Below are 26,889 nucleotides of genomic sequence, written 5' to 3'. Positions count from 1 at the left end.
TTACTAGATCTTGTGAGAAAAGAATATTTTTTATGTATTTGTTAGTGTTATTTTGAATATTAGGAAAGGCGATGCAAAAAGAGGTACTAAAGTGGACGAAGAGATCAAAAATAAAGAAATTGGAGCACAAAGACAGTGCCTAGGCGCTGCATTCGTAGCGCCCAAGCGCTACGAGACATAAAAACAAAGAATTTGACCTAAGAGGTGGCGCCTAGGTGCTGCAATCATAGCACCCACGCACTGCACGCGTAGCACTTAGGCGCTACCTATATTTGTTCGCGACTCTTAGGGACTAAGTCTTAGCGCCTAGGCGCTGCACCGGGGCAGTCTAGGGCGCATTTTTGGCCCATTTTGAAGTCCATAAAGACTCTACTTTCTATACAAATGGGGGCACTTATAAATATAATCTTCTCACACTTTTGAGAGGATTCACACACTAAGAAACAAGAGAACATAATTGGAAAATCAAAAGAGGAAAATATCAAGCAATTGAAGATTTAACGCATGATTGGAAGAGAAAGGAGATCTTGGTGTAAGAATTTTACTTTTTCTTCTACATCTTTACTACAAATCTTGTGATGCATTCTAAGACAATTGATTATTTTTCTTCCTTCATTATGAATAGTTAAATTCATTGTTAGGGCGAATAATGTAATGTATTGGGATCCTTTATATTTTCTTTTTAAGATTCTTAGTTTTTACTATTTCATGTGTTGATTTTACTATAAAGTAAATGCATTAAATTACTTAATCAATAATTTGATGATTTCGTGAATCCTTTACGAATAGAGATATGAGTTTAGGACTTAGACCATGTGGTCAATTTTGGTAAATTGGTATTACGAGTTGAGATACCTATGCCATTTATTGTGGTCATAATTGAATTCGTAGACTAAATAACTAGTTTAACTAAGTAGAATTTGCATAGAGATATGGAATTTAATTAGTTAAATAGTCTCAATGAGAACTCGAGAGGGGTAAATTGAATACAATAAGAAAATTTGACTGAACACTACATTAGATATGAATCTTAATTTGAGATGTAAAGATGATCAATAGGTGAAGTTATTATCTCCTAACGTCCAATCATTATTTGATTTTTAAACCAATTGTGTGTGCGTCCATTTATTTTTTTGTATTTAGATTAAAACTCAAATCCTACCAATTTTTATTCGTTTTTATCAAATAGTGGATAAATAAAAATTGAATTAAGAGCTAGAATATACTCCTTGTGGGAACGACAACCCATACTCTTAGGTCCACAATTACTTATTACGGTCCATATACTTGCGGAAATAAAATTGACAACAAACATCTTATGCAGTCCTCCAAAAAATACGATCTAGGGCATCAATACAAAGCTAAATGGTTTCAATCTGTTCTGCCATAATTAGTAGAAGAGTATATAGTAACTATCCAAAGTCCCACCCAGTCTCCTCAAAAAAATCTTTCACCCTAGCAGATGTGCACTATTTGTGTGGGAAGATGGACACCAACATTTATGTCAGAAGAAAATCTTACCTGTCCCAAGATACAAAGCAATATGTGGCTTGGCGTGTGGACAAAATCTCTTCAGTCTTTTCCATATAGGTGAGGCTGAATGAGGGACTACTGTAAGTAATGGATGTGTCCCTCTACAGTATTTGCCAAGCAAAAATTGAACCCAAAGAGAACTTTGAGACCTAAATACCCACCATAGCTTCAAGGAGAATGTGTCCGCCCTATCCAATAATCTCCTGAAGCCAAGTCCACCATCATTAGTAGGGAGGCAAATTTCCTTACAACTTCGCTAATGTAAGCACCGTGCATGATCCTCAAATCGCATAGGAATCGTGCAAATATACTGTCCAACTTTTTCAGTACAGCCTTAGGAGGCCGTATAATCTAAAAGAGGTATAATGGTAAAGAGGACAGAACTGATCTCAATAAAGTAATCCTACCACTATAAGAGAGAAGCCGTGATGCCCATCCTAAAATCTTACTTCTGACCTTTATAATGAGGTAATCAAAAAGAAACCTCCTCTTAGCCCATTTAAATAAGGTGTGAATAGATGTTGCTGATATAAAAGTCCAGTCAAAATCACTAGCCTCCATATCTGTTATCGAATATTCAACAAGATAGTATAAGACCACTCTTATCTCTATTCACCAATTGGCAGAGACTCTTTCATAGTGTTCCAAACAATCAACCCTTTCGATAGCCTTCTTTTGACCATTGGCAAATATAATCATGTCATCAGCAAAAGCAAGATAGAAAACAAGAGTGGTATCTCCATGTCAATACTGCATACTAGGATATGTCTGAAACCTCTGAGTAAGTAGGAGAGAGAGGTAGTCAACAACGATAATAAATAAGAAGAGGATATAGGATTTTCCTGTCTGAGCCTACATGAGGATGGGAAAAAGCCATATGGACTACCATTTAGGAGCACTCAAAATTGACACTTCGAGATAACTATTTAATCCTATTGATCTATAGCTGGTCGAAACCAAATGCATCCTGTACCGAGTAAATGAATCTCCAGTCTATATGATCATATACTTTTGCCACATCTAACTTCAGCATGGTATTTCCACATGCACTCTAGCATCCAATGTATATAGGATCTCTTGAGTCAACAAAACATTGTCCCAAATAAGGCGATCGGGGACAAAGCTACTCTATTGAGGAAAAATGATATGAGGCAGCAATAAATGCAATATGGTGTTCAACCGCTTAGTGATAAGCTTATTAAATACCATACACAAGATGATAGATCGATAATCTGTCCATCTACAAGCATTTTCCCTTTTCGAGAGTAAGACAATCAAGACATCCTTAAAACCTCGTGACAGATGACCACCCTCAAATAAGTCAATACTGTACCATATAAATCATCCTTTTATAATATCCCAACAATGCTAGTAGAATAAGAAAGATAATCCGTCAAGCCCACAACACTGTTAGCATCAATACTGAAAATCACCTCCTGTACTTCATTAATCGACGATATGCGATTCACTGCAAAATTGTCTCACTCTATCAGTAACCTAGTATAATGCTAAGATGTATGGGATCCAAAGGTTGTGATGGAGCAGATAATAAATCCTAAACAAGAAGATCATCAAGCTCTAAATGTCCACATGTGCAGAGAGATCTTCCTCTGCCTGAGTTGTAATATTCCTGATACAAGATCTAATCCGACATCATTGAACCATCCCATGGAAAAATTGGGTATTATGGTCCTCCTCACATACCCATCAAGACCCAACCTTTTACTTCCAAAAACCCTCCTCAATAGCTAAGGTCTAGTTCAAATCAACCTATGCATGATGTAGCAAATCACGGTGGTTCGGTGTGGGATCATTCTCAAAGTCAATGTCTACCTTGTCAATCCTCACCTTAGCATCCTCACCCACTAAAATACATCATCGAATGCTCATCAATTCTACCAACATAGCCCTGCTTTAGCCTGAAGAGCTTCTCCTAAAGAGCAACCATCCCCATAAGCTGAGTAGAGAGTGACCACTTCCAAGCTATAAAAGCTAAGAAATCATGGTGCTTGGTCCATACATTAAGGAATCAAAACAGCCTAGTATCCAAATCATCACCATTAATCTAGTGTAGCAATAAAAGCGAGTGATCAGATAAAGTCCGATTCAGATGCGTAACAACAAGCTGTTGATAGAAATCTATAGTTGTAGCGTTAATCAAAACTCTATCCAGGTGCTTACTAACCTGACCATTTGTCCAAGTGTACTAAGACCTAGAAAACCTAGCATCATCCAAACTACAGTCCAACATCGTGTCTGAAAAAGTATTAGAGCTACAATCTCACCTACTGTGACCAGTACACTCGTAATCATGTGCAATAACATTAAATTCTTTCCCAACTGACCAAGGGTCATCCAAGGAAAGGGGAATGTGGTGAATACCAGCCCACAAGTCCCTTCTAACTGAGGCCTCACAGCCAGCATATACAGGTGTCAAGTAAATTGATCGTGCAAATCTAAGGTCCTTAACTCTGATGTGTAGAAACTGGATCTAATCATCGATAATGGTAGTGCCTACATTCCAGAAAACCTATATCTTGTTCAAAAGTAGAGAATGAATCATCGCAGCATAAACATGCTAACGAAGAAGTAACTTTGTACTTAGGTTAGAAAAACGATAATTCAACTCTTGAAATTACCTTTCAAGGATAGAATAGGATAAAGCCACACTGAAACGATGAAAATTTGTAACTTCTTCAATATGTCATAAGCGACCTAGGCACACATTATCCATATTAGGAACATCAATATTATGCTTTTGACAAAAAGAAATGATTTCATCCAAGAAAGGATTCCCACTTATTGTTGCTCATCTCTTGGAGTCTTTGTTTTGCATACTATCACTAAACTCATGGCATTTATAATATCTTGATCTTTTCCTTGTAATGCCTTAGATAATTCATTTGAAATCCCTAGATGGTTATCATGAGATGTAGATTAAACACAAACTCAAATGATTACATCGAGTCCAATAAATTATCAGCCTCACATATTTGTTCACTGTTGATCCATCAGCAAAAATCATTTCAATGGAGTCAATTATATGTGAGAACATCAAAATCAAACTAATCAAGGTACGATGATGTGATTCCAATGTTTATCACCAAAAAGTGCAATATTACTTTGTTGATTAAGACACTGTCAACTTGAAACATCACTCTTAATGAGTGCTTCAGAAATATGGCTTCTTGTTGGTCTCAAAAAATATCACAATATTTAGAAGGAAATCCAACAATATTCACCACACTAGAAACCAAATTAAAGAGTGATTGGACTTTCTTGTGCTTCTTTGCTATGGCTACAAGGGCCAATTGAAATTGATGAGAAAAATAATGAACATAGAAAGGCACTTGGAATCTCTTTCAAAATAAGTCCTTTCGAGACCCTTAGACAAACCTTGCATATTACTTACCCCATCATAAACTTGACCTCGCAATCAAGATGTACTCAATCAATATTTGAAATTAATTTATCTATAACCTCCTTAAGTGATAGAGATGTAGTACTAGAAACGTGTTAAATCCCAATAAAATGTTCAACTAGATGCCCGTCTTTTCCACATAACATAAAACAATAGACATTTGCTCCATCATTGAGATATCTTGAGATTCATCAACTAGAATTGAAAAGAATGTATCAGAAATATCTTTGATGGTAACATCAATTGTTTCAATAGCTGCAATACTTACAATATCTTTCATAATTTTTGTTAGTTTTGATTTTTTGGAGCATTTTTCAAAGTGGCAACTTTTATCCCTTCATTATGATTAGTTAGAAACTTCAACTATTCAAGAAAATTACCTTGATTATTTGACTCTTCACACTCATCATGATCACGAAGCAAGTCCTTGCTGTAAAATAAGTCGAACAAAATCAATTGATGCATCCAAACATATTCGATATGAACTCTGTGCCTGTTTTGACTACTTGAAGAAAACTGTCTCAATATGTTGTTCTTGATTCATCAGGGCTTCACAATTGCTTCGGGCTTGATTGTTTGCACTATGGATGTCTCCAACATGAGCTCCAAGACTATCCTGCTTTTTAAAATTACGGAACCCTTCTTTTGTAAAAGCATCACCACCTCCTTGTTCCCCATTGTTTGGTCCGAAAGATACCAGTATAAGCATATGTGGCATTTTTACTTATACTATATTACTACAAATCATCATATTCATTGAATAGAGCAGGAATGAATCGCCTTGATTTTTTACGTTAAAACACAAGAATCCGAGGCTGATGTGAACCTCTCCGCAAGGTACTCTTGTTATCTGATCTTGATGATTAACATTTTAATCATTATTGGATTTCTTAATCCGAGATCCGTAGGAAGTTGTGCAACATCAATATGCTCAATACTTTCTTTCTTTACCTTATCATTTTCTTGAAAATCAGTTTCATCAATACTTGCTTCCTTCGCTTCATCATTTTCTCAAGCAGTAGCATCCTTAACACTTGCTTCCTTTACCTCAACATTTTTGTTAATAGAAATTTCCTTAATGCATGACTTCTTAGCCTCAACATTTTCTTCAATAGAAATTTGAGATATTCATTTAAAATATCTCAACATATCTTCCTATAAATCAAACAAAGCCTGCATAACTATACCATCAGTGAAACAGAAAGTTAAGAGATGAACATCAAGAATTGAGATTGCAAATAGCAAATATTTTAAGACAAACTAAACTAAAAATCAAAATTATAAATGCAGATTTTTAGAAATGAATTCTCAGTTTATCACAAGATAATTGATTCTTTAAGCCAATACATAATTGAATTTTTCAGTCCTTTTCAGGGAAACTCAAAACCAACTAGTCTCTTGAAATCCTCTGTTTGTTCTTCCACTACTTCCAAACTTGCTTTCGATGAAATATTTCCTACAAAATATGGTAACCTTCTTTCTTTTAACACTAACATTCTTCTCACTTGTGGGTACTTGTTTTTCTTCCTCTTGTCATTTTTGATTTTCGTGCCTTGATTTCCCTTGAACAAAGGTTTCAATTTGAGTCTACTTAGAATTTTTCTAATCCAAACTCAATCGATTGATTCTATTCATGGGCTAGAGTCAAATGCTTCCAAGGACAAGTGACCTCGCTTAATGCATTGAACTTGGCTCTTTACGGCTTAGTTTCGCCTGAAATTTCCAAGCTTGATATCTATATGATTTGATTTTGGGATGTGATGAAATTATATAAGTATAAATTACATTTACAATAAGATTGAGAGAGATGGATTACAAAAATTTGCTTCTTCAATCTGTTCTTCTTCTTCTTTCAAAATATCGTGATTGGAAATTGGTATTGCAACAGTACGTAGAGTTTTGAGAATTGGGGAAATGGAAGTACGATTAAAAAATTCGTATTATGTGGACCTTTTTCAGTGTCAAAGACTTGAGACTGTTTGATTTGAGTGGGTCCATCCTATCTCGATCCAATGGTATTCCAAGCTTGCATTTACAATGTTAAATTTTTGAACTATTGAGAATGCATAATATTTAATTTAATATTTTCGTTTTAATTTCCAATATAAGGTTTTGTAACCGTGCAAACAAAATACAGTCAAATCATTAAAAAATGTCAATAATTGAAAAATTAGTTTTTTTTTGGGAGATTACAGTAGCCACATTACAAGCACACAAACATCAACTTCTGAAAGCAAAACCCTTCTTTTACTACAACTTCATTACCTGTTGATACTGATTCTTGGAACTCAGCAAGCCAGGTATTGTCTTTGTTGATCCACTCTATTATGTTAAAGTATAATAACATGACACCAATAGATAAACATGAAAAGATAAATATTCAAACAGAAAAAAATAGTAAAAATACAAAATAAAATAAAATAAAGCCTGCTTGACTGCAAGTATAAAATACAAATTCAAAAGTCCTTTCGTGCATGTTTTGGAGCTAACATTAACAAAAACTTAGGCTTCTACTCCTCTGATGTCCCAAAGAAACCTGTACAATGATTCCATGGGAACTTGACCTCCACCAAATTACAAGTTACCAGCGACGGTCGACACAGAGAGCAAACTTTCTTACTAGGGATTATCTCTCTTCATATTGAAATAAAAACCAATAGAATTCATAATGTGCATCTGCAGGTAAGAATACAGTTCCATAATATTTTCCTTCTCCAGATACTCAATAGCCTTAATAACAAATTTAAACTCCCATCCATAGAGATGTGAAGCTGTTGCAGCTTTGTAAGTTAAAAGCTCCAAATCACCTGTAGCCATAAGAAACCAGAAAATTAGAAACAAATATAAGATCAACGCATTTCCATATGATAAGAACTTATGTTTCCACCTTAAATTTAGCCACTAATGTGAATATATTAGACCTAAAACACATATTACCTATCAAAGGCGCAAGGGTAGAAAAAGGAAATGCAAGAGGAGAGGAGGCCACATGCAAAGTTACATAATTGGTTGGAGGAATAGTCTAGAAGCAGAACCTATAAATAAGGGGATGGAATTGTAGCTGAGCAGGCAGAACTTGATAGTCACTAGAAGCAGAACCTATAAATAAGGGGATGGAATTGTAGCTGAGCAGGCAGAACTTGATAGTCACTAGAAGCAGAACCTATAAATAAGGGGATGGAATTGTAGCTGAGCAGGCAGAATTTGATAGTCACTGGGAGAGTATTATTTGGCATTTCAAATCTGTTTTCTTATAGCAGACCTATTTCTTGTAATCGAAGTTCAGTAATGAAATATTAAAATTCTGTTTTAGTCCACCAATTACTATAGAGTCTGTTTGGTGAAGCGAGATTATCTCAGGTTCCTCTTAGAATATTCGACTATGTTAACACTTAACAATATGCTAAGTCAAATGAAACATTAAAACTTAAAACCATTTAATTGCTAATTGGGTGATATTCTTCCACCTAAAATGACAAAAATTTAACGGTGTGCTAAGGCTCCGACAAGTAGCAAAACTTGGTGATGGCCTTTACCGAGTAATAGAACATACACTAGTAGAAACGAACTACATAGGAAACATGATTACCAGTTGCAAAACTTGCAATATCCAACAAGAGAATGCTGTGGCTGAAATGGTGATTAAGCCACCATCTGCAACGGAGCCTCCAGTTTTTCCCAGACTCACTGTTAGTAGATATATCCAGAATCTGGTTACAATGACAGAAGGAAGCTTGATTGTGCCCATCTTTTCCATTAGAACACGACATTCTATCATCTCCACATAGACGAAGTCTCAAGAAGCAAGATGCTAATTCCTTCCACGTGTCAGATTTTGCATATGTAGCATCCAAGTGTAAGGCTATCATTTCTGCCAATTTTTTAGTGTTGTAATCCCCTGCCATTGAGTATACAAACAACATATTATACATACAATTTAATTTCAGAAATGTGGGCTACAATCATCTGGTACCAAGACACATATCGTAAAACTAAGGTAGAAGAGAAGAATTCCATATAAATGCAAATTCCTCTAATCTATTATTTCATTAACATTAAAACCAAAATTAAACATTCAACATAAGGGCACCAATAGACAGAAAATGTCGGATGGCATTTGAAAGCTTATTTTATATTAGCTGCAATTGCATAATATTTTTAGCAGAAATTTCTGTATTTTTCTAGAACACAGAGAAATATTATTTTAATGTCAGAAGACCAGAAGGTCCTTGTTGTGAGGAACTATTTTTGAACCCAAAACAAAGTTACTAACTAACCAAAAAACAAACATCACTTGGTCGTTGAAGAGAATTTCCATCCAATACAGACTTTTCACTGCAACTTCATTACCTGTTGATACTTATTCTTGGAACTCAGCAAGCCAGGTATTATCTTTGTTGATCCACTCTATTTCTGTACAGTAAATGCCAAATCAATAGTTGTTATATAACAGTTTATGTTAAAGTATAATAACATGAGACCCATAGATAAGCATGAAAAGATAAATATTCAAACAGAAAAAATAGTAAAAAAAAAAAACAAAATAAAATAAAATAAAGCCTGCTTGACTGCAAGTATAAAATACACATTCAAAAGTACTTTCGCGCAGGTTTTCGAGCTAACATTAACAAAAACTTAGGCTTCTAGTCCTCTGATGTCCCAAAGAAACTTGTACAATGATTCCATGGGAACTTGACCTCCACCAAAATACAAGTTACAAGCAACGGTCGAAACAGAGAGTAAACTTTCTTACTAGGAATTATCTCTCTTCATATTGAAATAAAAACCAACAGAATTCATAATGTGCATATGCAGGCAAGAATAGAGTTCCATAATATTTTCCTTCTCCAGATACTCAGCAGCCTTAATAACAAATTTAAACTCCCGTCCGTAGAGATGTGAAGCTGTTGCAGCTTTGTAAGTTAAAAGCTCCAAATCACCTGTAGCCATAAGAAACTAGAAAATTAGAAACAAATATAAAATCAACGCATTTCCATATGAAAAAAATTTATGTTTCCACCTTAAATTTAGCCACTATTGTGAATATATTAGACCTGCAACACAGATTACCTATCAAAGGTGCAAGGGTAGAAAAAGGAAATGCAAGAGGAGAGGAGGCCACATGCAAGGTTACATAGTTGGGTGGAGGAACAGTCTAGAAGCAGAACCTATAAATAAGGGGATGGAATTGCAGCTGAGCAGGCAGAATTTGGTAGTCATTGGGAGAGTATTATTTGGCATTTCAAATCTATTTTCTTATAGCAGACCTATTTCTTGTAATCGAAGTTCAGTAATGAAATATTAAAATTCTATTTTAGTCCGCCAATTACTATAGATTCTGTTTGGTGAAGCGAGATTATCTCAGGTTCCTGTCAGAATATTCGACTTTGTTAACAGTATGCTTAGTCAAATGAAACATTTAAACTTAAAAACGTTTAATTGCTAATTGGGTGATCTACTTCCACATAAAATGACAAAAATTTAACGGTGTGCTAAGGCTCCCACAAGTAGCAAAACTTGGAGATGGCCTTTACCTAGCAATAGAATAGAAACTACTAGAAATGAACTATATAGGAAACATGATTACCAGTAGCAATATCCGACAGGAGAATGCTGTGGCTGAAATGGCGATTAAGCCACCATCTGCAACGGAGCCTCCAGTTTTTCCCAGATGCACTGTTAGTAGATATATCAAGAATCTGGTTAGAATGACAGAAGGAAGCTTGATTGTGCCCATCTTTTCCATTAGAACACGACATTCTATCATCTCCACACAGACGAAGTCTCAAGAAGCAAGATGCTAATTCCTTCCACGTGTCAGATTTTGCATATGTAGCATCTAAGTGTAAGGCTATCATTTCTGCAAGTTTTTCAGTGTTGTAATCCCCTGCCATTGAGTATACAAACAACATATTATACATACAATTCAGTTTCAGAAATGTGTGCTACAATCATCTGGTACCAAGACATATACCGTAAAACTAAGGCAGGAGAATAATTCCATATAAATGAAAATTCCTCTAATCTATTATTTCATTAACATTGAAACCAAAATTAAACATTCAACACAAGGGCACCAATAGACAGAAAATGTCGGATAGTATTCGAAAGCTTATTTTATATTATCTGCAATACAGACCGTTAAATTAATTTCCAATATATTGAAATAATTTCAGAATGGTGGGCAGGTTTGTCTGTGTATGATTGGAAGGGGGTGGGGTTGGAGTGGGGAGTGGGGAGTGAACATTAAAATATAATAATAGAAAAAAGGAGCAAAAGAATATAGAGCAATGAGAAGTGATAAATAACAAATGATGCCTGAACTATTCAAAATTGATCTTATCAGAAGTGATAAGATAATGAAATAAACACCTTGAAACCGTCTGAAAAAACACTAATAACTGACCTCGTTGATGCATGACAACAAGTCTAGCCAACGAGTTGCTGCATGTTGGATCCTTCTTTAAGATGTCCTCAAAGCGTGTACAGAGTTTCACATTGTATATGCCATTAAAATGTTCCAAGAGAGCAGCTTTCAATCTGCAACAAATGAAAACCAATATATTCTAATTACACTTGCATACATATACATATGCATATTTCTTTCAAAATAGTCCCTAGTCAGTGCAGTTTGTTGTGCATTCTAACCAGCCACAATTGTTATTTTGGAGAAGGAAACCATTACCTTAACTGGAGTACTGTATCTGAAATTTTAAATGATTTTTCAAGTTCATCAAGGGCCTCATTGACCCGATCTTCGAAAAGAAGCATCTGCCAAAATAACAAAGATGGAAATATGAAGGTTGTGTTTTAGACAAATCCAGAAACTATTGTAATTAAAAAGAAAAAAAGAATTGACTGCTTGAATTGGAAAACAAGTACGCAATCAATAATTGTAGGGGCTGTGCTGCTGATTGTTATGACAAAACATAACTGCAACTGTTGATCTTTGCTTTCACAGCTTACTTTCTTTTTGCAATGTTTTCTAATGAAAATCTACCCAGTAATTATACTATGCAAGGTTAAAAAGTGTGTAGCTCTGTTACTTTCTAGACCAGAAAACTCTGCTAATTCAAAAATAATTACGCAAAAGTACAACTGTTTCTGAATTAGAAATAACCTTGTATGTATACAATTGGTTATAATTCATCCAAATGCAACATTAAAACAAAAGAAGTGGTTTAAAAGATTAACATAGCTGACATCAAGTTTAGGAGGTAAACGGCTTAGCTTGTTAATATTATTGTTAATCATCTCATCTAAAAGCTTAAAATGTTAGCAAGGGACCACATGTATTTATTAAATAATGTCTTAAATAATAGGTATATATATTGCTGTATAAGGAATGGTAGCTGGAGTTTAAAAGCAAAACAGAATTCTACTCATTTTCAAAACAAATAAGTCGTTTGATGAATTTGACATACAATTGCCATACAAAGCATTATAACTGCAGTACCTATATTAAAGGATGAAAAGCCTCAATTACTGGCACTTTCGAGTAAAGGGAAACACGCAAATGCTTCAACGCACTCGTATAGTAGTTATTATGAAATTTCTTATGCTTATTCATCAAATCCTCAAAACTTTCACGGGAATTTGGCAAATGTATAGGCAGTATCCATGGAGGAAGACCTACAATTTCCAAGAAACTAACAGTAATTAGCATATCAATATATTCTTGAACGTAATTGAAGCATGACATAAAGGTACACATCCCAAAAGTTGTGCAATTAAATTAATATTGAGAAATACAAAAAATAAATTTACATAATTTCAGACATCATACTATCAAAAAATTGGGTACTGTTAGACAATTGGACATCATAATTATTATCCAAAATATTAAGTGTGGTCATTTAAGCCAGATGCTGCTATTGATGAAGAGGTTTGCATAGTATGGATGATTAGTTATGATTGTTATTTTGGCCCTGCTTTATTTACTCCTATGCATACAAGACAAGACAAGAAACTTGTACTTTTTGTTGACCACCTAACGGGATAAACAAGCATAAAATGCATACAGCAACAAATGATATATTTGCTAGAAGACGTCCTTGTAGTTGAATAACAATGAAAAACTAGAACGCAGAATTTTCATGTACAAATAAATAATATACATTTTGAGATTAAGAGGTATAGGAAGGAATAAATATAGAGGAACTGAATATGTCCCTGTAAATTGCCCCAAAATCATGATTGTGTACAGGAATAAATTAGTGAAGCATAGAATATATGGACCTTCACACCTATGAGAAGTTGTAAGGGAAGATGGGAGAGAGCACAATGTCACGACTCGCTCGATTTTGGCACAAGATCATCGAGAAATCTAAAATGTTGACGAGTTGGGGCTAACCGGAATATTCTAGACTCCACAAGAGCATGAAGATTGCTAGAATATGGTGGGACATTCTAGAAACTACAAGCCCCTCACTTGGTGGATTAATCTAGATCATCCTAGTTTAATCCATAGATATTTTGATGTAGATATTTGTATAGATAATTCTAGAGGTGTAATTTAGACCGTTGGATAGAAAAGATCCTAGCCATCCATTTGAGGAGGCTACCACTATAAATAGCTTGGTAGGATTCATTTGAAGGATCAAGAGAGTGAAGTTGTAAAGAGCATTCCTTATTTCAATACAAAGCATTCTTTGTAATCTCTTGTGTTCCTTCTTTGTCCCTTTCTTAAAGTGTTCTACTTAGTGCCTTTCTAAGACATCAACGCCAGTCGGGAGGCTGACTTAGTGTAATAACCGCGGGGGCGGAAGTTGAAGACACTAAGGCCGCACGGTTCTTGAAGGAAATTAGCAAGTCCGTGACAACAAGCTCTAAAACTCACCATGAGTGTCAAAGATAGACACATGAGGCAGATCACCACTACTATTAGAGAAGAAATATTTTTCATGTCCACTTTCCTCGGCAGAATTCACGTCGAAATCTAGTGGCTGAAAATGACGGCGAGCAGATTCTTTCAGTTTATTAGAATGAAAATCCGTGGAATCTTTCGGGTGGTTATCATCCTCTCCTAACACTTCTTTGTCATAGGCGAAAGAGGTGTTCAAATAACACTATAAAGAGGATTTGGCTCCTTCAGCTTTGAAAGCATCATACCCCTTGTAAATTCCATCTGCAGGCATTTCCGATTGCTTGGACTCATCAAATGTGTCCAACTCTGTCCACTGTAGCTCTTTTGGAAGTCCAGAATACCAGAGATGGAAAAATGTCAAGCCAACAACCAAGTTTGAGACTGGGTCACTCTCAAAACGACGCTCCTACATAAGACTGATATTCATTAGTCGATAAAAATATTTATTGACTGGCTTTCCACCATCACAACCACAATAATTAAATTTCATTATTTCACAAGTTTAATTGAAAAATATCATATTAAACAGATGTTACTGGAAACATGCTAGCAACAGAAACTTCATTTTGATATCTCAAGAACTCACCTAAGAGTCCAATAAACTTGTAAATTAGTGGTTCGGCCCACTCAACAATGTTTGTCTCCTTCCACAGACTTGCACTTTTTGAGATCTCAAAACCACAAAAAAGACTATAATATCTAAAAAAGTACTGGTTACAGCCATTTATTTCACATTTTGCAGTGCTCATCCAAGACCAGTCGAGATTAGAGTTTTCTTGAATTCACCTAAGTGTATTATAGAGTAACACATGCTCATTCCAATACTTCTAAATGGACACTAGTTAATGAATAATGCATTAAATTACTTCAGATCAGAGATGTATAGAATCTTATAAAAACTCAACTAAAATGTAGTAGAACCAAGAAAATACCATAGAGCAGCCATATGCGCATCCTTAGTCATTCCATGTGTGAGACAGAAAAGAATAAATTCCAATTGGACAGTAAACCTATCCTGTACAGCATTCAGAATTTCAGAATTGCAATTAATTGAATTTGCAAATTAGAATTTACAAAAAAGAAATAACAATCCTTTTGTGATTGACATGAACAGAGATTAGGATTGAATCGCCTATCTACCAAGGTAGAAAAAATGCCTTTCTCCTTTCATCAAAATAATTACATCATTAAAAACATACAAAGAACAAAGCAACAAAAAACAACGTTTATGAAATCTAAATCTTAGTATTACACGAATAGAAGAAGAGATTTATTATCAATTATTTTATGGAAAACAAACTTTTATTAATCTTTCAAGAAATAATTTTTCTATAACGTACACTTGTCGGCCAATTTTTCAGATGCCCAATCTTTTGCATCCACAGTTCATAGGCATTTTGGAGTTTTCTTGGGCTGACAGTTTCACCTCTTACATAGTTAAGAATCTCTAGAGTAGCCTGCAAATAATGATAAGTATGCATTCCGCAAACATATACTACTGATATCCAAAAAGAGTTGAACATCCACATATAATTTGGAGGAACACAACCAGAAGCCAAATGACATTGTGTATGAAGGATGATATGAATGAGCCAAAGGGTAATTACATATGGATAAAAGATTTCCAAAACTCTAAAGAGAGAAATCAATCAGTAAGCATATAAATACAACAAAGTATCAGCTAACTCTCGCCATATTGTATGCGGAGAGATTATGCATCCTTGTGTGCTAAATACTTCAACATATCCAAAGAGGAGAATGGATATTTAAAATTTTTCTCATAAAAATAGTTGAACAATCCGTTCTAGTCTCAGTATGAATTGGAGCATCTCAACATTGACATAATTCCTTTGTGGCAAAAATGTTAGCATTGGAATCGCCCAAAATTATGTTCTTCAATCTCATCCGTCATAGCACAGGACCAAAATCAAGTTCAAGATATTAAAATCTTAGGTAGAAAATAGAAAGAAAATTTACTTTGGTGACGCCCAATACTCAAAAATTGAATTCTTGCAAAAAGGAAGATATACCGAGTACTTGGTGCGGTTATGAGATAAAGACTTGTCGTCGGCAGTTCCTTTGAGTAGCACACTAAGCACGCTGGTTGCCTCCCTCCAATTTTGTTGGAGGAGGAGTTTCTCCAACAGCCATCGCAGCTTTTTCATGTGGATGAACTGCAAACTTTCGCCCAGGCCGTACTGTAAGCTTGGTATTTGTACAACATGAGCGTTTCGTTTACATGATTACTGCATGTTGATCCCATTTTTTAAAAGGGGCATTTTTTTAAAATGTCCAATTTTAAGAGTATAAGTTGAAAAGTATTCACTCATTTGAATTTAGTGTCAACTTATCTATTATTCTCTTAATGGAAAGCTATATTTTGAAATGGTATTCTCGACATTTTAAATGTTGTTCTCGATATTTGATTTTTTATCAATTTGTCAAGAATTTTGAAAAGTGGCTTCCATGGAAAGTTACATTAAAATAATGTTTCTCAACATTTCATATGTCATTCTCGATATTTGAACAACGTTTCATTTATCTAGAATGACATTTCATTTTGAACATGATATTTTTCTACATTTAAAAATGTCGTTCTCGACATTTCTGAATCAATAAAAAACATAGCATTTATTGTGATTTGACATATATACTTTTTGAAATAAATATGGTAGGTTATGTATCAAAATTTTATTGGTCAATAATAATATTGCAAAAAGTCCATTTTTTTTTTTTGTCTTAGTGTGGAATTATAAATTGTTAATAAATGTATTTTGGTCTAAATTCTCTCAAAAATGGTGGACGTTTTTGCAAATGACTAGTTAAAAATGGACGTTTTGTGAAATTTTCTCTTTTTAAAATTTATGTTCTTTCGAAATTCATTTTAATCACACATTTTATAGTATTCAGAATTTTTATTAACTTTTCAATCACGCATTTCATTAATTCTTGTCAAAACTATTAAAATTTTGATTTTTAGCTAAAATAAACAAAGATATATCCCATGTTTGGTAGGGATTAAAATTCAGATTTTAATTTAAGTTAAAGTCAACAATTAATTTTAACCATATATTTTATGGGATCCACAACTTCCAATCATACATTTCATCAACTTTTATTAAAATTTACTAAAAATATGATTTTAATCTCCACCAAATAAGGCCTGAATTCTATCTCACGACGTGACTTTTTGTATTTTTGAATTTTAATTATTTGGAATGGTGGTGCACCAATTGTCACACCCCCATTCATATAACCAACAATACACTAACCTATGTTGGAATAAAATTTGATAACTTGACCCAGACATATGATTCTAGATTTTTATTCTTGACATGATAAAACTAAATAAGCATCTTCATAATAGGGTCCCTATAGATTCTCACCTGACCACCTATGATATATATATATATAGTATGTTACGACCAAATATTACATAACCAAATTTCAACATATTTACTTTGAGAATTACAAAACTATCTACCATACCATTTCAAAAGTCATAAATATACAATACGGGATTCTCAAAATATAATACAACAGATTATAAGATCAAAACAACAACCCACAAAACAATCCTACAAGTCATCATTCATGTACACCAAACTTCAGAATCCCATAAGAGCTTCACGGCTAGCCATGTCTTCTGTGAAATTTGATGCTCACCTACAATGCAAGAACTACATAAACTAATGACTAATAAGTAAAAAATCATGCATGTTTTAAGTATAAATAATATGAGTATATGATGCCATGTCATTTTCTTCAAAAACACCATACTAAAATGGATCATATTCAAATATTCATAAAAGTTAACTCAAAATAATTTTATTTGAAATATTTAACTTTTATTGGGTCCTTGACCCACTTACTACATATCGGATAGATTCTACACAATTTAAATATCAATAATCAACAATCCAATGGCCAATATGATATCGCGCAATCGAATGGACCATCCTCTTATGATCACTAGAAGTACATCCCTTTACTGCCCCTATGGTCACTCAAGAAATATTCCACCCGCAATGTCAATAATCATAATATTTATTTTTAATTTTTTTTTCAAAATTTAATTTTAATCAGACATTTCATAGTATTCAAAATTTTCATTAACTTTTCAATCCTGCATTTCATTAATTCTTATCAAATTTGTTAAAATTTTGATTTTTAGATAAAATAAACAGAGACTCATACCATGTTTGGTAGGGATTAAAATTCAGATTTTAATCAAAGTCAAAGTCAACAATTAATTTTAACCATATATTTCATGGGATCCACTATTTTCAACCATATATTTCATAAACATTTATCAAAATTTACTAAAATATGATTTTAATCTCCACTAAATAAGGCCTGTGAATTCTATCTCACCACGTGACTCAATATTGAGAAGTGGTAGCTGCCATGCTATTCAATAATATTGGAAAAATGACACTGTAAGGTAAAAACTAGTATTGAAAATGGTGACAATAATATTCTCTTGATCTATTACTCTTAATAAAGCTAACATTTAAACACGAAACATCAAGATTCTAGTAAATAATCATTCCTAACACATCTTCTATGAATTTAAGGAAGCTATCTCACTAATTAATTTTAACCATCTATTTCATGGGATCCACAATTTTTAACCACACATTTCATCAACTTTTATCAACATTTACTAAAAATATGATTTTAATCTCCACTAAATAAAAGAATCAAGAATCATTGGAGGGATAAACACATTTAATTGTTCAATCCAAGAAATTTCTTTATTTAATTAAAAGGTGTTCACCACCGGTGTAATCTTGACTTTGGAGAATATCATGGAAGATTTGGAGGTGTGACGCTTCAAGTTCTTGGAATTAAAAGTTAGAATCTCGTAATCCAAAAAATTGGAAGTTCAAGATTCAAAATTTAAATCAAGAATTAACCATCGAATTTAGGTAAAAGTTATAAACCTTTACTCTTGATATAATATACACAAGAATATTTAGACAATCTTATTTATTGAATTAAAAAAAAATTATGAGTAATTCTGCTTCCGCATCCTAACAAAAATCATATCCTATAAAAACGTGCTTTTAGAAGTTTGACCTATTTCACGTGCATGCACGTATAAAAAATTCTACTTGTAATGTCTTGCATCTTTCTAGTACGTTTTATTAAAAATTCAGAAGATTCATAATAATAATAATAATAATAATAATAATAATAATAATAATAATAATAATAATAATAATCTAACTCAAATCTTGAAAAGTTTACATAAAGTAAAATTAAAACATTGGATTCACATTCAGCAGAAAAATTATACAAATGATTATTGTTGTAGAACCAACCTAATATTCCGTTTGTTAGTTCCACAATGTTTTATGAGTCTGAACTATGCTGGTCATAACCAGAAATGGCACCTTTTGTTGCCCAATCGCAACGAATTTGTCTGTTTCCAAGCCATTTCCCTGCAATTTTAATAAAAGAATAGTCTTATCATCGAACTAACAATTTCATCATAAAGAATAAAAGGGGAGTGAGAGCCCCTACGATACTTCTAAATCAATGTTCGCATAAATCTAAAAGGATGGTTGTCATCCAAGTTGCCTTCTGTTGGGTTTTGTGCCCATATAGTATAGTTTTGCTGATTTAAAAATATCAATAATTTTTTATATTGAATAAAATTATGTTTACTTTGTTTATTGCATTTGTTTATTACTGAGCATGCGAAATTTAAGTGTCTATGATTGCTTGTCATAATATGAGTTGGGGTACTTGTGTTGAGAAGTACAGTAAGACACAACTTATATTTTGATCATAAATAATTTGTTCACAACCAATGCATAAGGGTTGGCACCTTATATTGGAAGGTTGTAATGTTGACCAATTCACTATTCGGGTTTGTGATTTATCCTTATCACTGAAATAGTTAAAGGTGATACTAGTAAACTTGGAGTGTATTGAATGGACCACGTGTCAAATTTAATTCTATAGCATGACCGTGTGGAGAATTAAATTTCACTTGACCGCTGTGTATTTCATCTGAATCCCTTGACAGAATTATGTATATCTTTTCGTGATTTTTAATGGCTCTTTGATTCATCAATAAGTGAGATCAATTTGATTGGTCAAACATTTCGATGAGTTGGGAACTTGAGAATGAGTGGAGTAAAGAACATGAATTCGTGTCAGGAACTGTCACCCTGAAAATTGGAAGAGTGGCTACTTAATTATTTTCTACTGAACGGTTAAAACCTCAGCTCAGTGTTTAGCGACGCTAAACTTCGACATCTATGATTTGTTCACTAGACCGTTGAAAAAAATGAAACTTAAGTTAGTGAGAATAACTAGAGGAGCGAAACGATCGTTTATGCTCGTACCTAATTATTGGATCTCGAACGGGGATAAAATACATATACAGTAGGTCAGAGGAAAGTATTATAGATTTATTGGCTTCTGTGATTTTATATATTCTGAGAGTTCAGTCTCTTACCTTTAGTGGAAAGAGTAAAGACTAATAATTCGATTGGGTGATCTAGGGTTGACTAGACAGGGGATCAAATTATTGGAGCTTGAAAAGTATATGTCCGATCAGGTCCCTGTAGTAGCTCCATAAAGTATTGAAACTTAATTACGGTAATTATAATAGTTTTGGGCCTAATTGTAATTACAATAAAGTTTTGTACTTGGTTGTAATTACTATGAAAGTTATAAACTCAATTGTAATTGTAATTGAATTTCTAGGACTACACGTGTAATTAAATGTAAACTAATTAGAATTGGACTTAAATTAGAACTCCTGTTTGAATGTGGAATTATAATTGTACTAGAATTGTATCATCTTTTTCTCTATAAATAGAGATTAGATGGACAGAAAAATACTACAACATCCATAATACTCAAATTTGTAGAGAGAAAAAGAGAAAGAAAATATTTTATTTTCTTGTTGTCCAAAATTCAAAAATTAGTTTCTCGATTAATTGAAAGAAGGTGCACACACACCGGTGTAGTCTTTACATTAGAGAAACTAATGTAAAGAAGGTGCACACACACACAACGGGTATCAAAGCTATCTAGATCATTCACATGCTTGTTATTGATTGCATGTTTTAGTTGAGCGATGTCTAGAAAAATTTTATATGTTGATTGAATGATTGGATTATTTTAAACTATGAATCAATTATTTGTGGCCAGTTTTTTATGTAATTTGTTATTTTGAGTTTGTAACAAAATAGGGGGATTACAACTCCATCATCTTGATTTAATTTTCTATACAATTAGATTCAAAATTTGTGAGCCTACGGGACATAGGTATTTATATAATTCTTGTAATTTTTGGATCTTGTAAGTTGATTGAAAGAAGAAAGTTTGAAGATGGAGGACAAAATAATTCAAAGATTTGTATTTAAAAAAAATGACAGTTTGACTGCCTGCCCAAACTGTCTGTCGGGCAGACAATTAGTAGACTATTTGTGTGTGCGAACAGTTTCTTGTCTGCACGTGCAGACCGATTCATCTGTAATTTGGATTTTCCAAAAAAAAAAGTATTTTTGAAATTAATTATAGGTATAGTGGTAGAGATTTCCTTGCTATTTTTGGAGAAGCTATTGTTGGATGCTTTGAGATTTTGGATTGGAAATTTAGATTAAGTTTTAGGCTTTGGTCCAATTTATTAATTTCTTAAGTCTTTTAGGGCCACAAATAATTTTTATTTTTATCGCTTATTAATACTTTAAATTATTGTTTGAAATATTGTCATTCTTGATATCATGACATATATATTTATTTATGATATCGCTCGTGATTCTATGAATATGATGCATAGAATTAAACACAGATTTTTCTTTGATTAATTCAATTTAAATTAAATTTTTCTGAATAGAAAAATCATAATAATAAACAGTATATTAATTTAATTAATATGAACAATTGGTAATTATTTCAATTAAAATCCATTATTCTAAAAGATTGAGTTAGAGAGGGTGTTTATTTAAATAAAAACCCACGGTCTCCTTTGGTCAATCCATAAGCAAAGTAATGCACTTGCCTCGTGCCGGTAATGCAAAGGACTCCCTATAGGAGGGCAACCTGGTTCAAGTTGCTTGATTGGATTTCTTAATTATAAGATCGTCTAAATAGAATATAATTTGTGATCATCCTATAAATGGCGAAATTATTTTCAAGTGTTAAGAGATTGGGACAAAGATTGCACACTCAAATCAAAATTATCTATGAACATCCTATAGAGGCTCTCGTTTATAATTTTGGTTACCAAATAAAACTATGGTATGCTTAATATAGACATTTGTTGTCAGATGTATTTTGTTTAGTGGGAGGGTCTCAGCTTGATCAATGGACACATTGACCTTTCCTATAGAAAGGCATGTTGGATAACAGGGATCAAGTCATCGTTGCATTATTGTAGTTAGATGGATCTACACATGCATTCATGCATCATATGCTAAATTGTCATTTGCTGCTCAATTTTAATATGCAATAAATTGTTATTTTTCAGCAAAATGTATCTCAACGCTTTTTCCGTTATTCAAAAACAAAACCAATTTGTCGAGGGATAATTATATGGATTGGAAACGTAATTTGATGTTTGTGCTTATTGCTGAAAAACTTGATTTTGTGCTCGAAGAGGAATGTCCCGAGGTACCTACTGAGACTATAGGCAAGTCCAAGAGGGCTATGTATGATAAGTGTGCTGACAAGATGGCTCGCTGTTACATTTTGGCATCCATGTCAAACGTGTTACAGAAAAAGCTTGAAAGTCAGGAGACCTCTTATGACATACTAGAAAGCCTGAATGGCATGTTTGGACATCAAAGTAGGAGGGCTTGCTTTGAGCCTATTCGTACCTTATAGAACACCCGCATGAAACTCGGAACGCCTGTGAAGGATCATATGTTAACTATGATTGCACACTTCAACGTGGCGGAGAATCTGGGTGCAACTATTGATCAAGAAACTCAAGTTGATATGGTGTTGAATTCTTTTTCTGATATGTTTTCACAGTTTACTATGGACTATCACTTTTACAAGATGAATATTCCATTAACTGAGTTGATGAATGAGTTATAAAATGTGGAAAGTAGTCTAGGAGTAAGGGTGGCCATGCTCATATGGCAATCGCTAGCTCCTCTAGCTCCAAGCCAAAAGGCGGAATTGGAAAGAAGAAGAAGATATATAACAAGAAGCCAGGAAGCAACAAAAAGCCCAAATCAGATGGAACGCCGAAAGGTAAGTGTTTCCACTACGGTCGCAAAGGACACTCGAAGAAAGACCGCCCTGATGGACTGGCTAAAAAGCTGGGTGTTGGTGAGTTTGTTATTGCTGAGTCATGTTTGGTGGTTAATTCTACAAATTACTGGGTTGTAGACTTTGGAGCCACTAATCATATATGTATGTCTATGCAAGTGCTTCAGGAGAGCAGAGGACTCAGTGAGGGCCAGTTTAAAATTACTGTCGACACAAGAGCTATAGTTTCAGCAAGAGCAGTAGGAGTAGTTTACTTTTATTTCAATAGTGGTAGGCGTTTAATTCTTAAAGACTGTTATTATGTCCCGCAGATGAACTGAAATTTGATTTTTGTTTCTTGTTTAATAGGACAAGGTTATTCTGTAGACTCTGCACATGATGCGCTTTATATTCTAAAGAATAAAGCTCCTATTTGAGCTGAAGATTTGGTGAATGGTCTTTACATTTTAAATTGTACGACAAATGATATAAATGTTACCTCTGCGAGCCATGAACGGATGTCTAACAATGCTAGTGATACTTATTTATGGCATCTTAAACTTGGACATATTAACCTTAACAGGATACAAAGATTGGCTAGAGATAGTCCACTTAACACACTTAAGTGGACCATCTTAGACTTGGACATATTAACCTTAACAGGATACAAAGATTGGTTAGAGATGGTCCACTTAACACACTTAAGGTCGAACCATTGCCAGTTTGTGATTCTTGTATAGAGGGTAAAATGACCAAGAGATCCTTTCTAGCAAAAGTACATAGCGCCAAAGAAGTATTAGAACTAGTTCATTCTGATATATGTGGACCCATGAATACACCTGCGAGAGGGGTTATAAGTATTTTATCACTTTTACTGATGATTACTCTAGATTCAGATAATCTACCTAATGACCCGAAAATCAGATGCTTTTGAAAAATTCAAAGAGTATCGGGCTAAGGTCGAGAAACATTTGGGTAAGAGTATTAAGATACTTCAATCAGATCGAGGTGGTGAATATCTCTCCGTAGAATTCAGGGACTACTTGCCAAAAAATGGTATTGTTTCTCAACTGAGTGCGCCGCGTACACCCCAATAGAATGGCGTTTTAGAAAGGAGAAATAGGACATTGTTAGACATGGTTAGGTCAATGATGAATTTCGCAACTCTACCTACCTCGTTTTAGGGATATGCACTGGAAACAGCAGCTTATGTTCTTAACTTAGTTCCTTCTAAGTCGGTTCCCAAGACTTCCCTGGAATTATGGAATGGGCGCAAGCCTAGCTTACGTCATATTTGAATTTGGGGATGTCTGGCTCATGTTCTGAAAGGGAAGGCAGATAAGTTGGAGTCTAGATCAGAGATATGTCTGTTTGTGAGATACCCTAAAGGTACCAGGGGATATTATTTTTATAGTCCTCTAGATAGGAAAGTCTTTCTTAGCACAAATGCCACTTTCCCAGAAGATAAGTATATTAATGAACGTCAGTCCAAAAGCAAGGTCGTGTTGGAAGAAATGAGTGGGAGCAATTCTACCACATCGATTTCTGAAACACAATCTCATGACAGACAACCCTTGGTGTCAAATATACCTAAACAATGTATTTTGAGTGGGAGAGGTGAGTCATCCAATCCCATGGATCAAGTAAACATTGAAGGTAAGGAGGTAATGGAACCACCTAATGGTGATACCAACATTGATACAAATTTACAATTCCAAACGATGCCACAGTCTAGGATCCACCGTCCCTTAGACAAAGTCAAAGGGTTATCAAACCACCTTCTGGGTAATTGTTAGTTGGAGAGTCCAATCAGGCGATCTCCACAACACAAGTTGATGATCCGACTTTATATAAGGAGGCCATGAATGATGTGGATGTAGATTTATGGCAACAAGCTATAAATGCTGAAATGGAATATATGCATTCCAATCAGGTCTGGGAACTTATAGATGCACCAGAAGGGATAAAGCTCATTGGGTGCAAGTGGGTCTATAAGAGAAAAAGAGGAGCAGACGGGAAAGTGGAAACTTTCAAAGCAAGCCTAGTGGATAAGGGCTTCACCCAACGAGAAGGCATCAATTATGAGTAGACCTTTTTGCCTGTGGCTATGCTTAAGTGTATCAGGATTCTTTTATCCATTGCAGCTCATTTTGATTATGAGGTGTGGCAAATGAATGTCAAGATAGCCTTTTTGAATGGTCATCTTGAAGAATGTATCTATATGATGCAACCAAACGGATTCATAGAACCTAGTCATGAAGACAAAGTCTGCAAGTTCAGAGGTCCTTTTTGGGTTGAAGCAAGTATCAAGATCTTGAAACAAGAGATTCGACGAAGTGATTAAGACATATGGTTTTGATCAGAACTTTGATGGACCCTGTGTCTATAAGAAGATACCGAAGAAAATTGTAATTTTCCTCTTGCTATATGTGGATGATATTCTACTCATTGAAAATGATATTGGAGCATTATCATCTACGAAAGCGTGGTTGGCCCAACAGCTTCGTATGAAGGACTTAGGAGAAGCTTGCTATGTTCTAGATATTCAGATCTTAAGCTATCGAAAGAACAAGCAAATAGCTCTATCCTAAGCTTCATACATTGATAAGATACTTGTCAGATTTTCCATGCAAGTTTTCGAGAAAGGTAATTTACCTTTCAAACATGGAATCCAGCTCTCTCTAAGGATCAGTACCCTAAGACCCTTGAAGAAGTAGAACGCATGAGTAGGATACCTTATGCATCGACAGTTGGGAGTCTCATGTATGATGTGCTATACACTAGACTTGACATTTGTTATGTTGTTGGTATGGTGAGTCGATATCAATCTAACCCTGGACTGGAACACTGGGTGGCTGTAAAGCATATCCTGAAGTACCTTCGAAGGACAAGGAATTACATGCTAGTTTACTTATCACCAGATCTTGTTCCAGTGGGTTATATAGGTACAGACTTCTAGGTTGATAAAGACTCTCGCAAGTCTACATTAGGATCACTGTTTACACTTGGTGGTGGGGCCATTATTTGGAGAAGTATCAAATAATCATGTATTGTTGATTCCACCATAGAGGCTGAGTATGTGGCAGCTTGTGAAGTCGCTAAGGATGGGTTATATAGGTACAGACTTCTAGGTTGATAAAGACTCTCGCAAGTCTACATTAGGATCACTGTTTACACTTGGTGGTGGGGCCATTATTTGGAGAAGTATCAAATAATCATGTATTGTTGATTCCACCATAGAGGCTGAGTATGTGGCAGCTTGTGAAGTCGCTAAGGAAGCGGTGTGGCTCAAAAAATTCGTAACGGATATCGAGGTGGTGCCTGCATCTGTACAGCCCCTGACACTGTACTATGATAATAGTGGGGCAGTGGCACATGCTAAAAAATCAAGGAGTCATCAAAGGGATAAACATATTGAATGGAAATATCATCTCTTGGGAGAGATAGTTAATAGAGGAGATGAGATTGTCAGTAAAATTGCTACTGGGAATAAACTCGCGGATCCATTTATAAAGAGCCTATCGGCCAAGGTTTCTAATGAACATGTACAAGGCATGGGGTTACAAGACATGACACATATACTTTAGGGTAAGTGGGAGATTTATTGAGTCGTGTGCCTATATAGTATAGTTTTTCTTATGTAAAAATAACAATAATTTTTTATAATGAATAAAATTATGTTTACTTTGTTTATTACATTTATTTATTATTGAGTATGCAAAATTAAAGTGCTTGTGATCACTTGTGATAATATGAGTTGGGTACTTGCATTGAGAAGTACAGTGAGACACAACTTATATTTTGATCATAAATAATTTGTTCACAACCAATGTATAAGGGTTGGCCG

At 34.3% G+C, this 26,889-nt stretch overlaps 1 protein-coding gene across 2 annotated transcripts; it reads right to left on the bottom strand.

Annotated features, from left to right (window-relative positions):
* Positions 1-7,365: 7,365 nt before the first annotated feature.
* On the bottom strand, positions 7,366-16,033 carry LOC111381313. Of its 2 annotated transcripts, none has more exons than XM_023005092.1 (8): positions 15,161-16,033; positions 14,753-14,835; positions 13,794-14,226; positions 12,411-12,586; positions 11,640-11,725; positions 11,361-11,494; positions 8,544-8,852; positions 7,366-7,761 (listed from the first exon to the last, which is right to left on the bottom strand). In XM_023005092.1, the coding sequence occupies exons 5-8, from the start codon at positions 11,723-11,725 to the stop codon at positions 7,574-7,576; spliced, it is 717 nt and encodes a 238-aa protein (XP_022860860.1). In that variant the 5' UTR covers positions 12,411-12,586; positions 13,794-14,226; positions 14,753-14,835; positions 15,161-16,033; the 3' UTR covers positions 7,366-7,573. The 2 variants fall into 2 exon arrangements, with proteins under 2 accessions (XP_022860860.1, XP_022860861.1); XM_023005093.1 differs by lacking the exons at positions 7,366-7,761; positions 8,544-8,852 and adding exons at positions 9,499-9,894; positions 10,542-10,841 and having other exon boundaries at positions 13,794-14,236; positions 15,161-15,269.
* Positions 16,034-26,889: the final 10,856 nt, after the last annotated feature.

The sequence above is a fragment of the Olea europaea genome, unplaced genomic scaffold, assembly GCF_002742605.1.
Source record: "Olea europaea var. sylvestris unplaced genomic scaffold, O_europaea_v1 scaffold2281, whole genome shotgun sequence".
Taxonomy (NCBI): Eukaryota; Viridiplantae; Streptophyta; class Magnoliopsida; order Lamiales; family Oleaceae; genus Olea; species Olea europaea.
The sequence above is the reverse complement of the archived record's forward strand: the minus strand, read 5'-3'. Positions and strand labels throughout refer to the sequence as shown.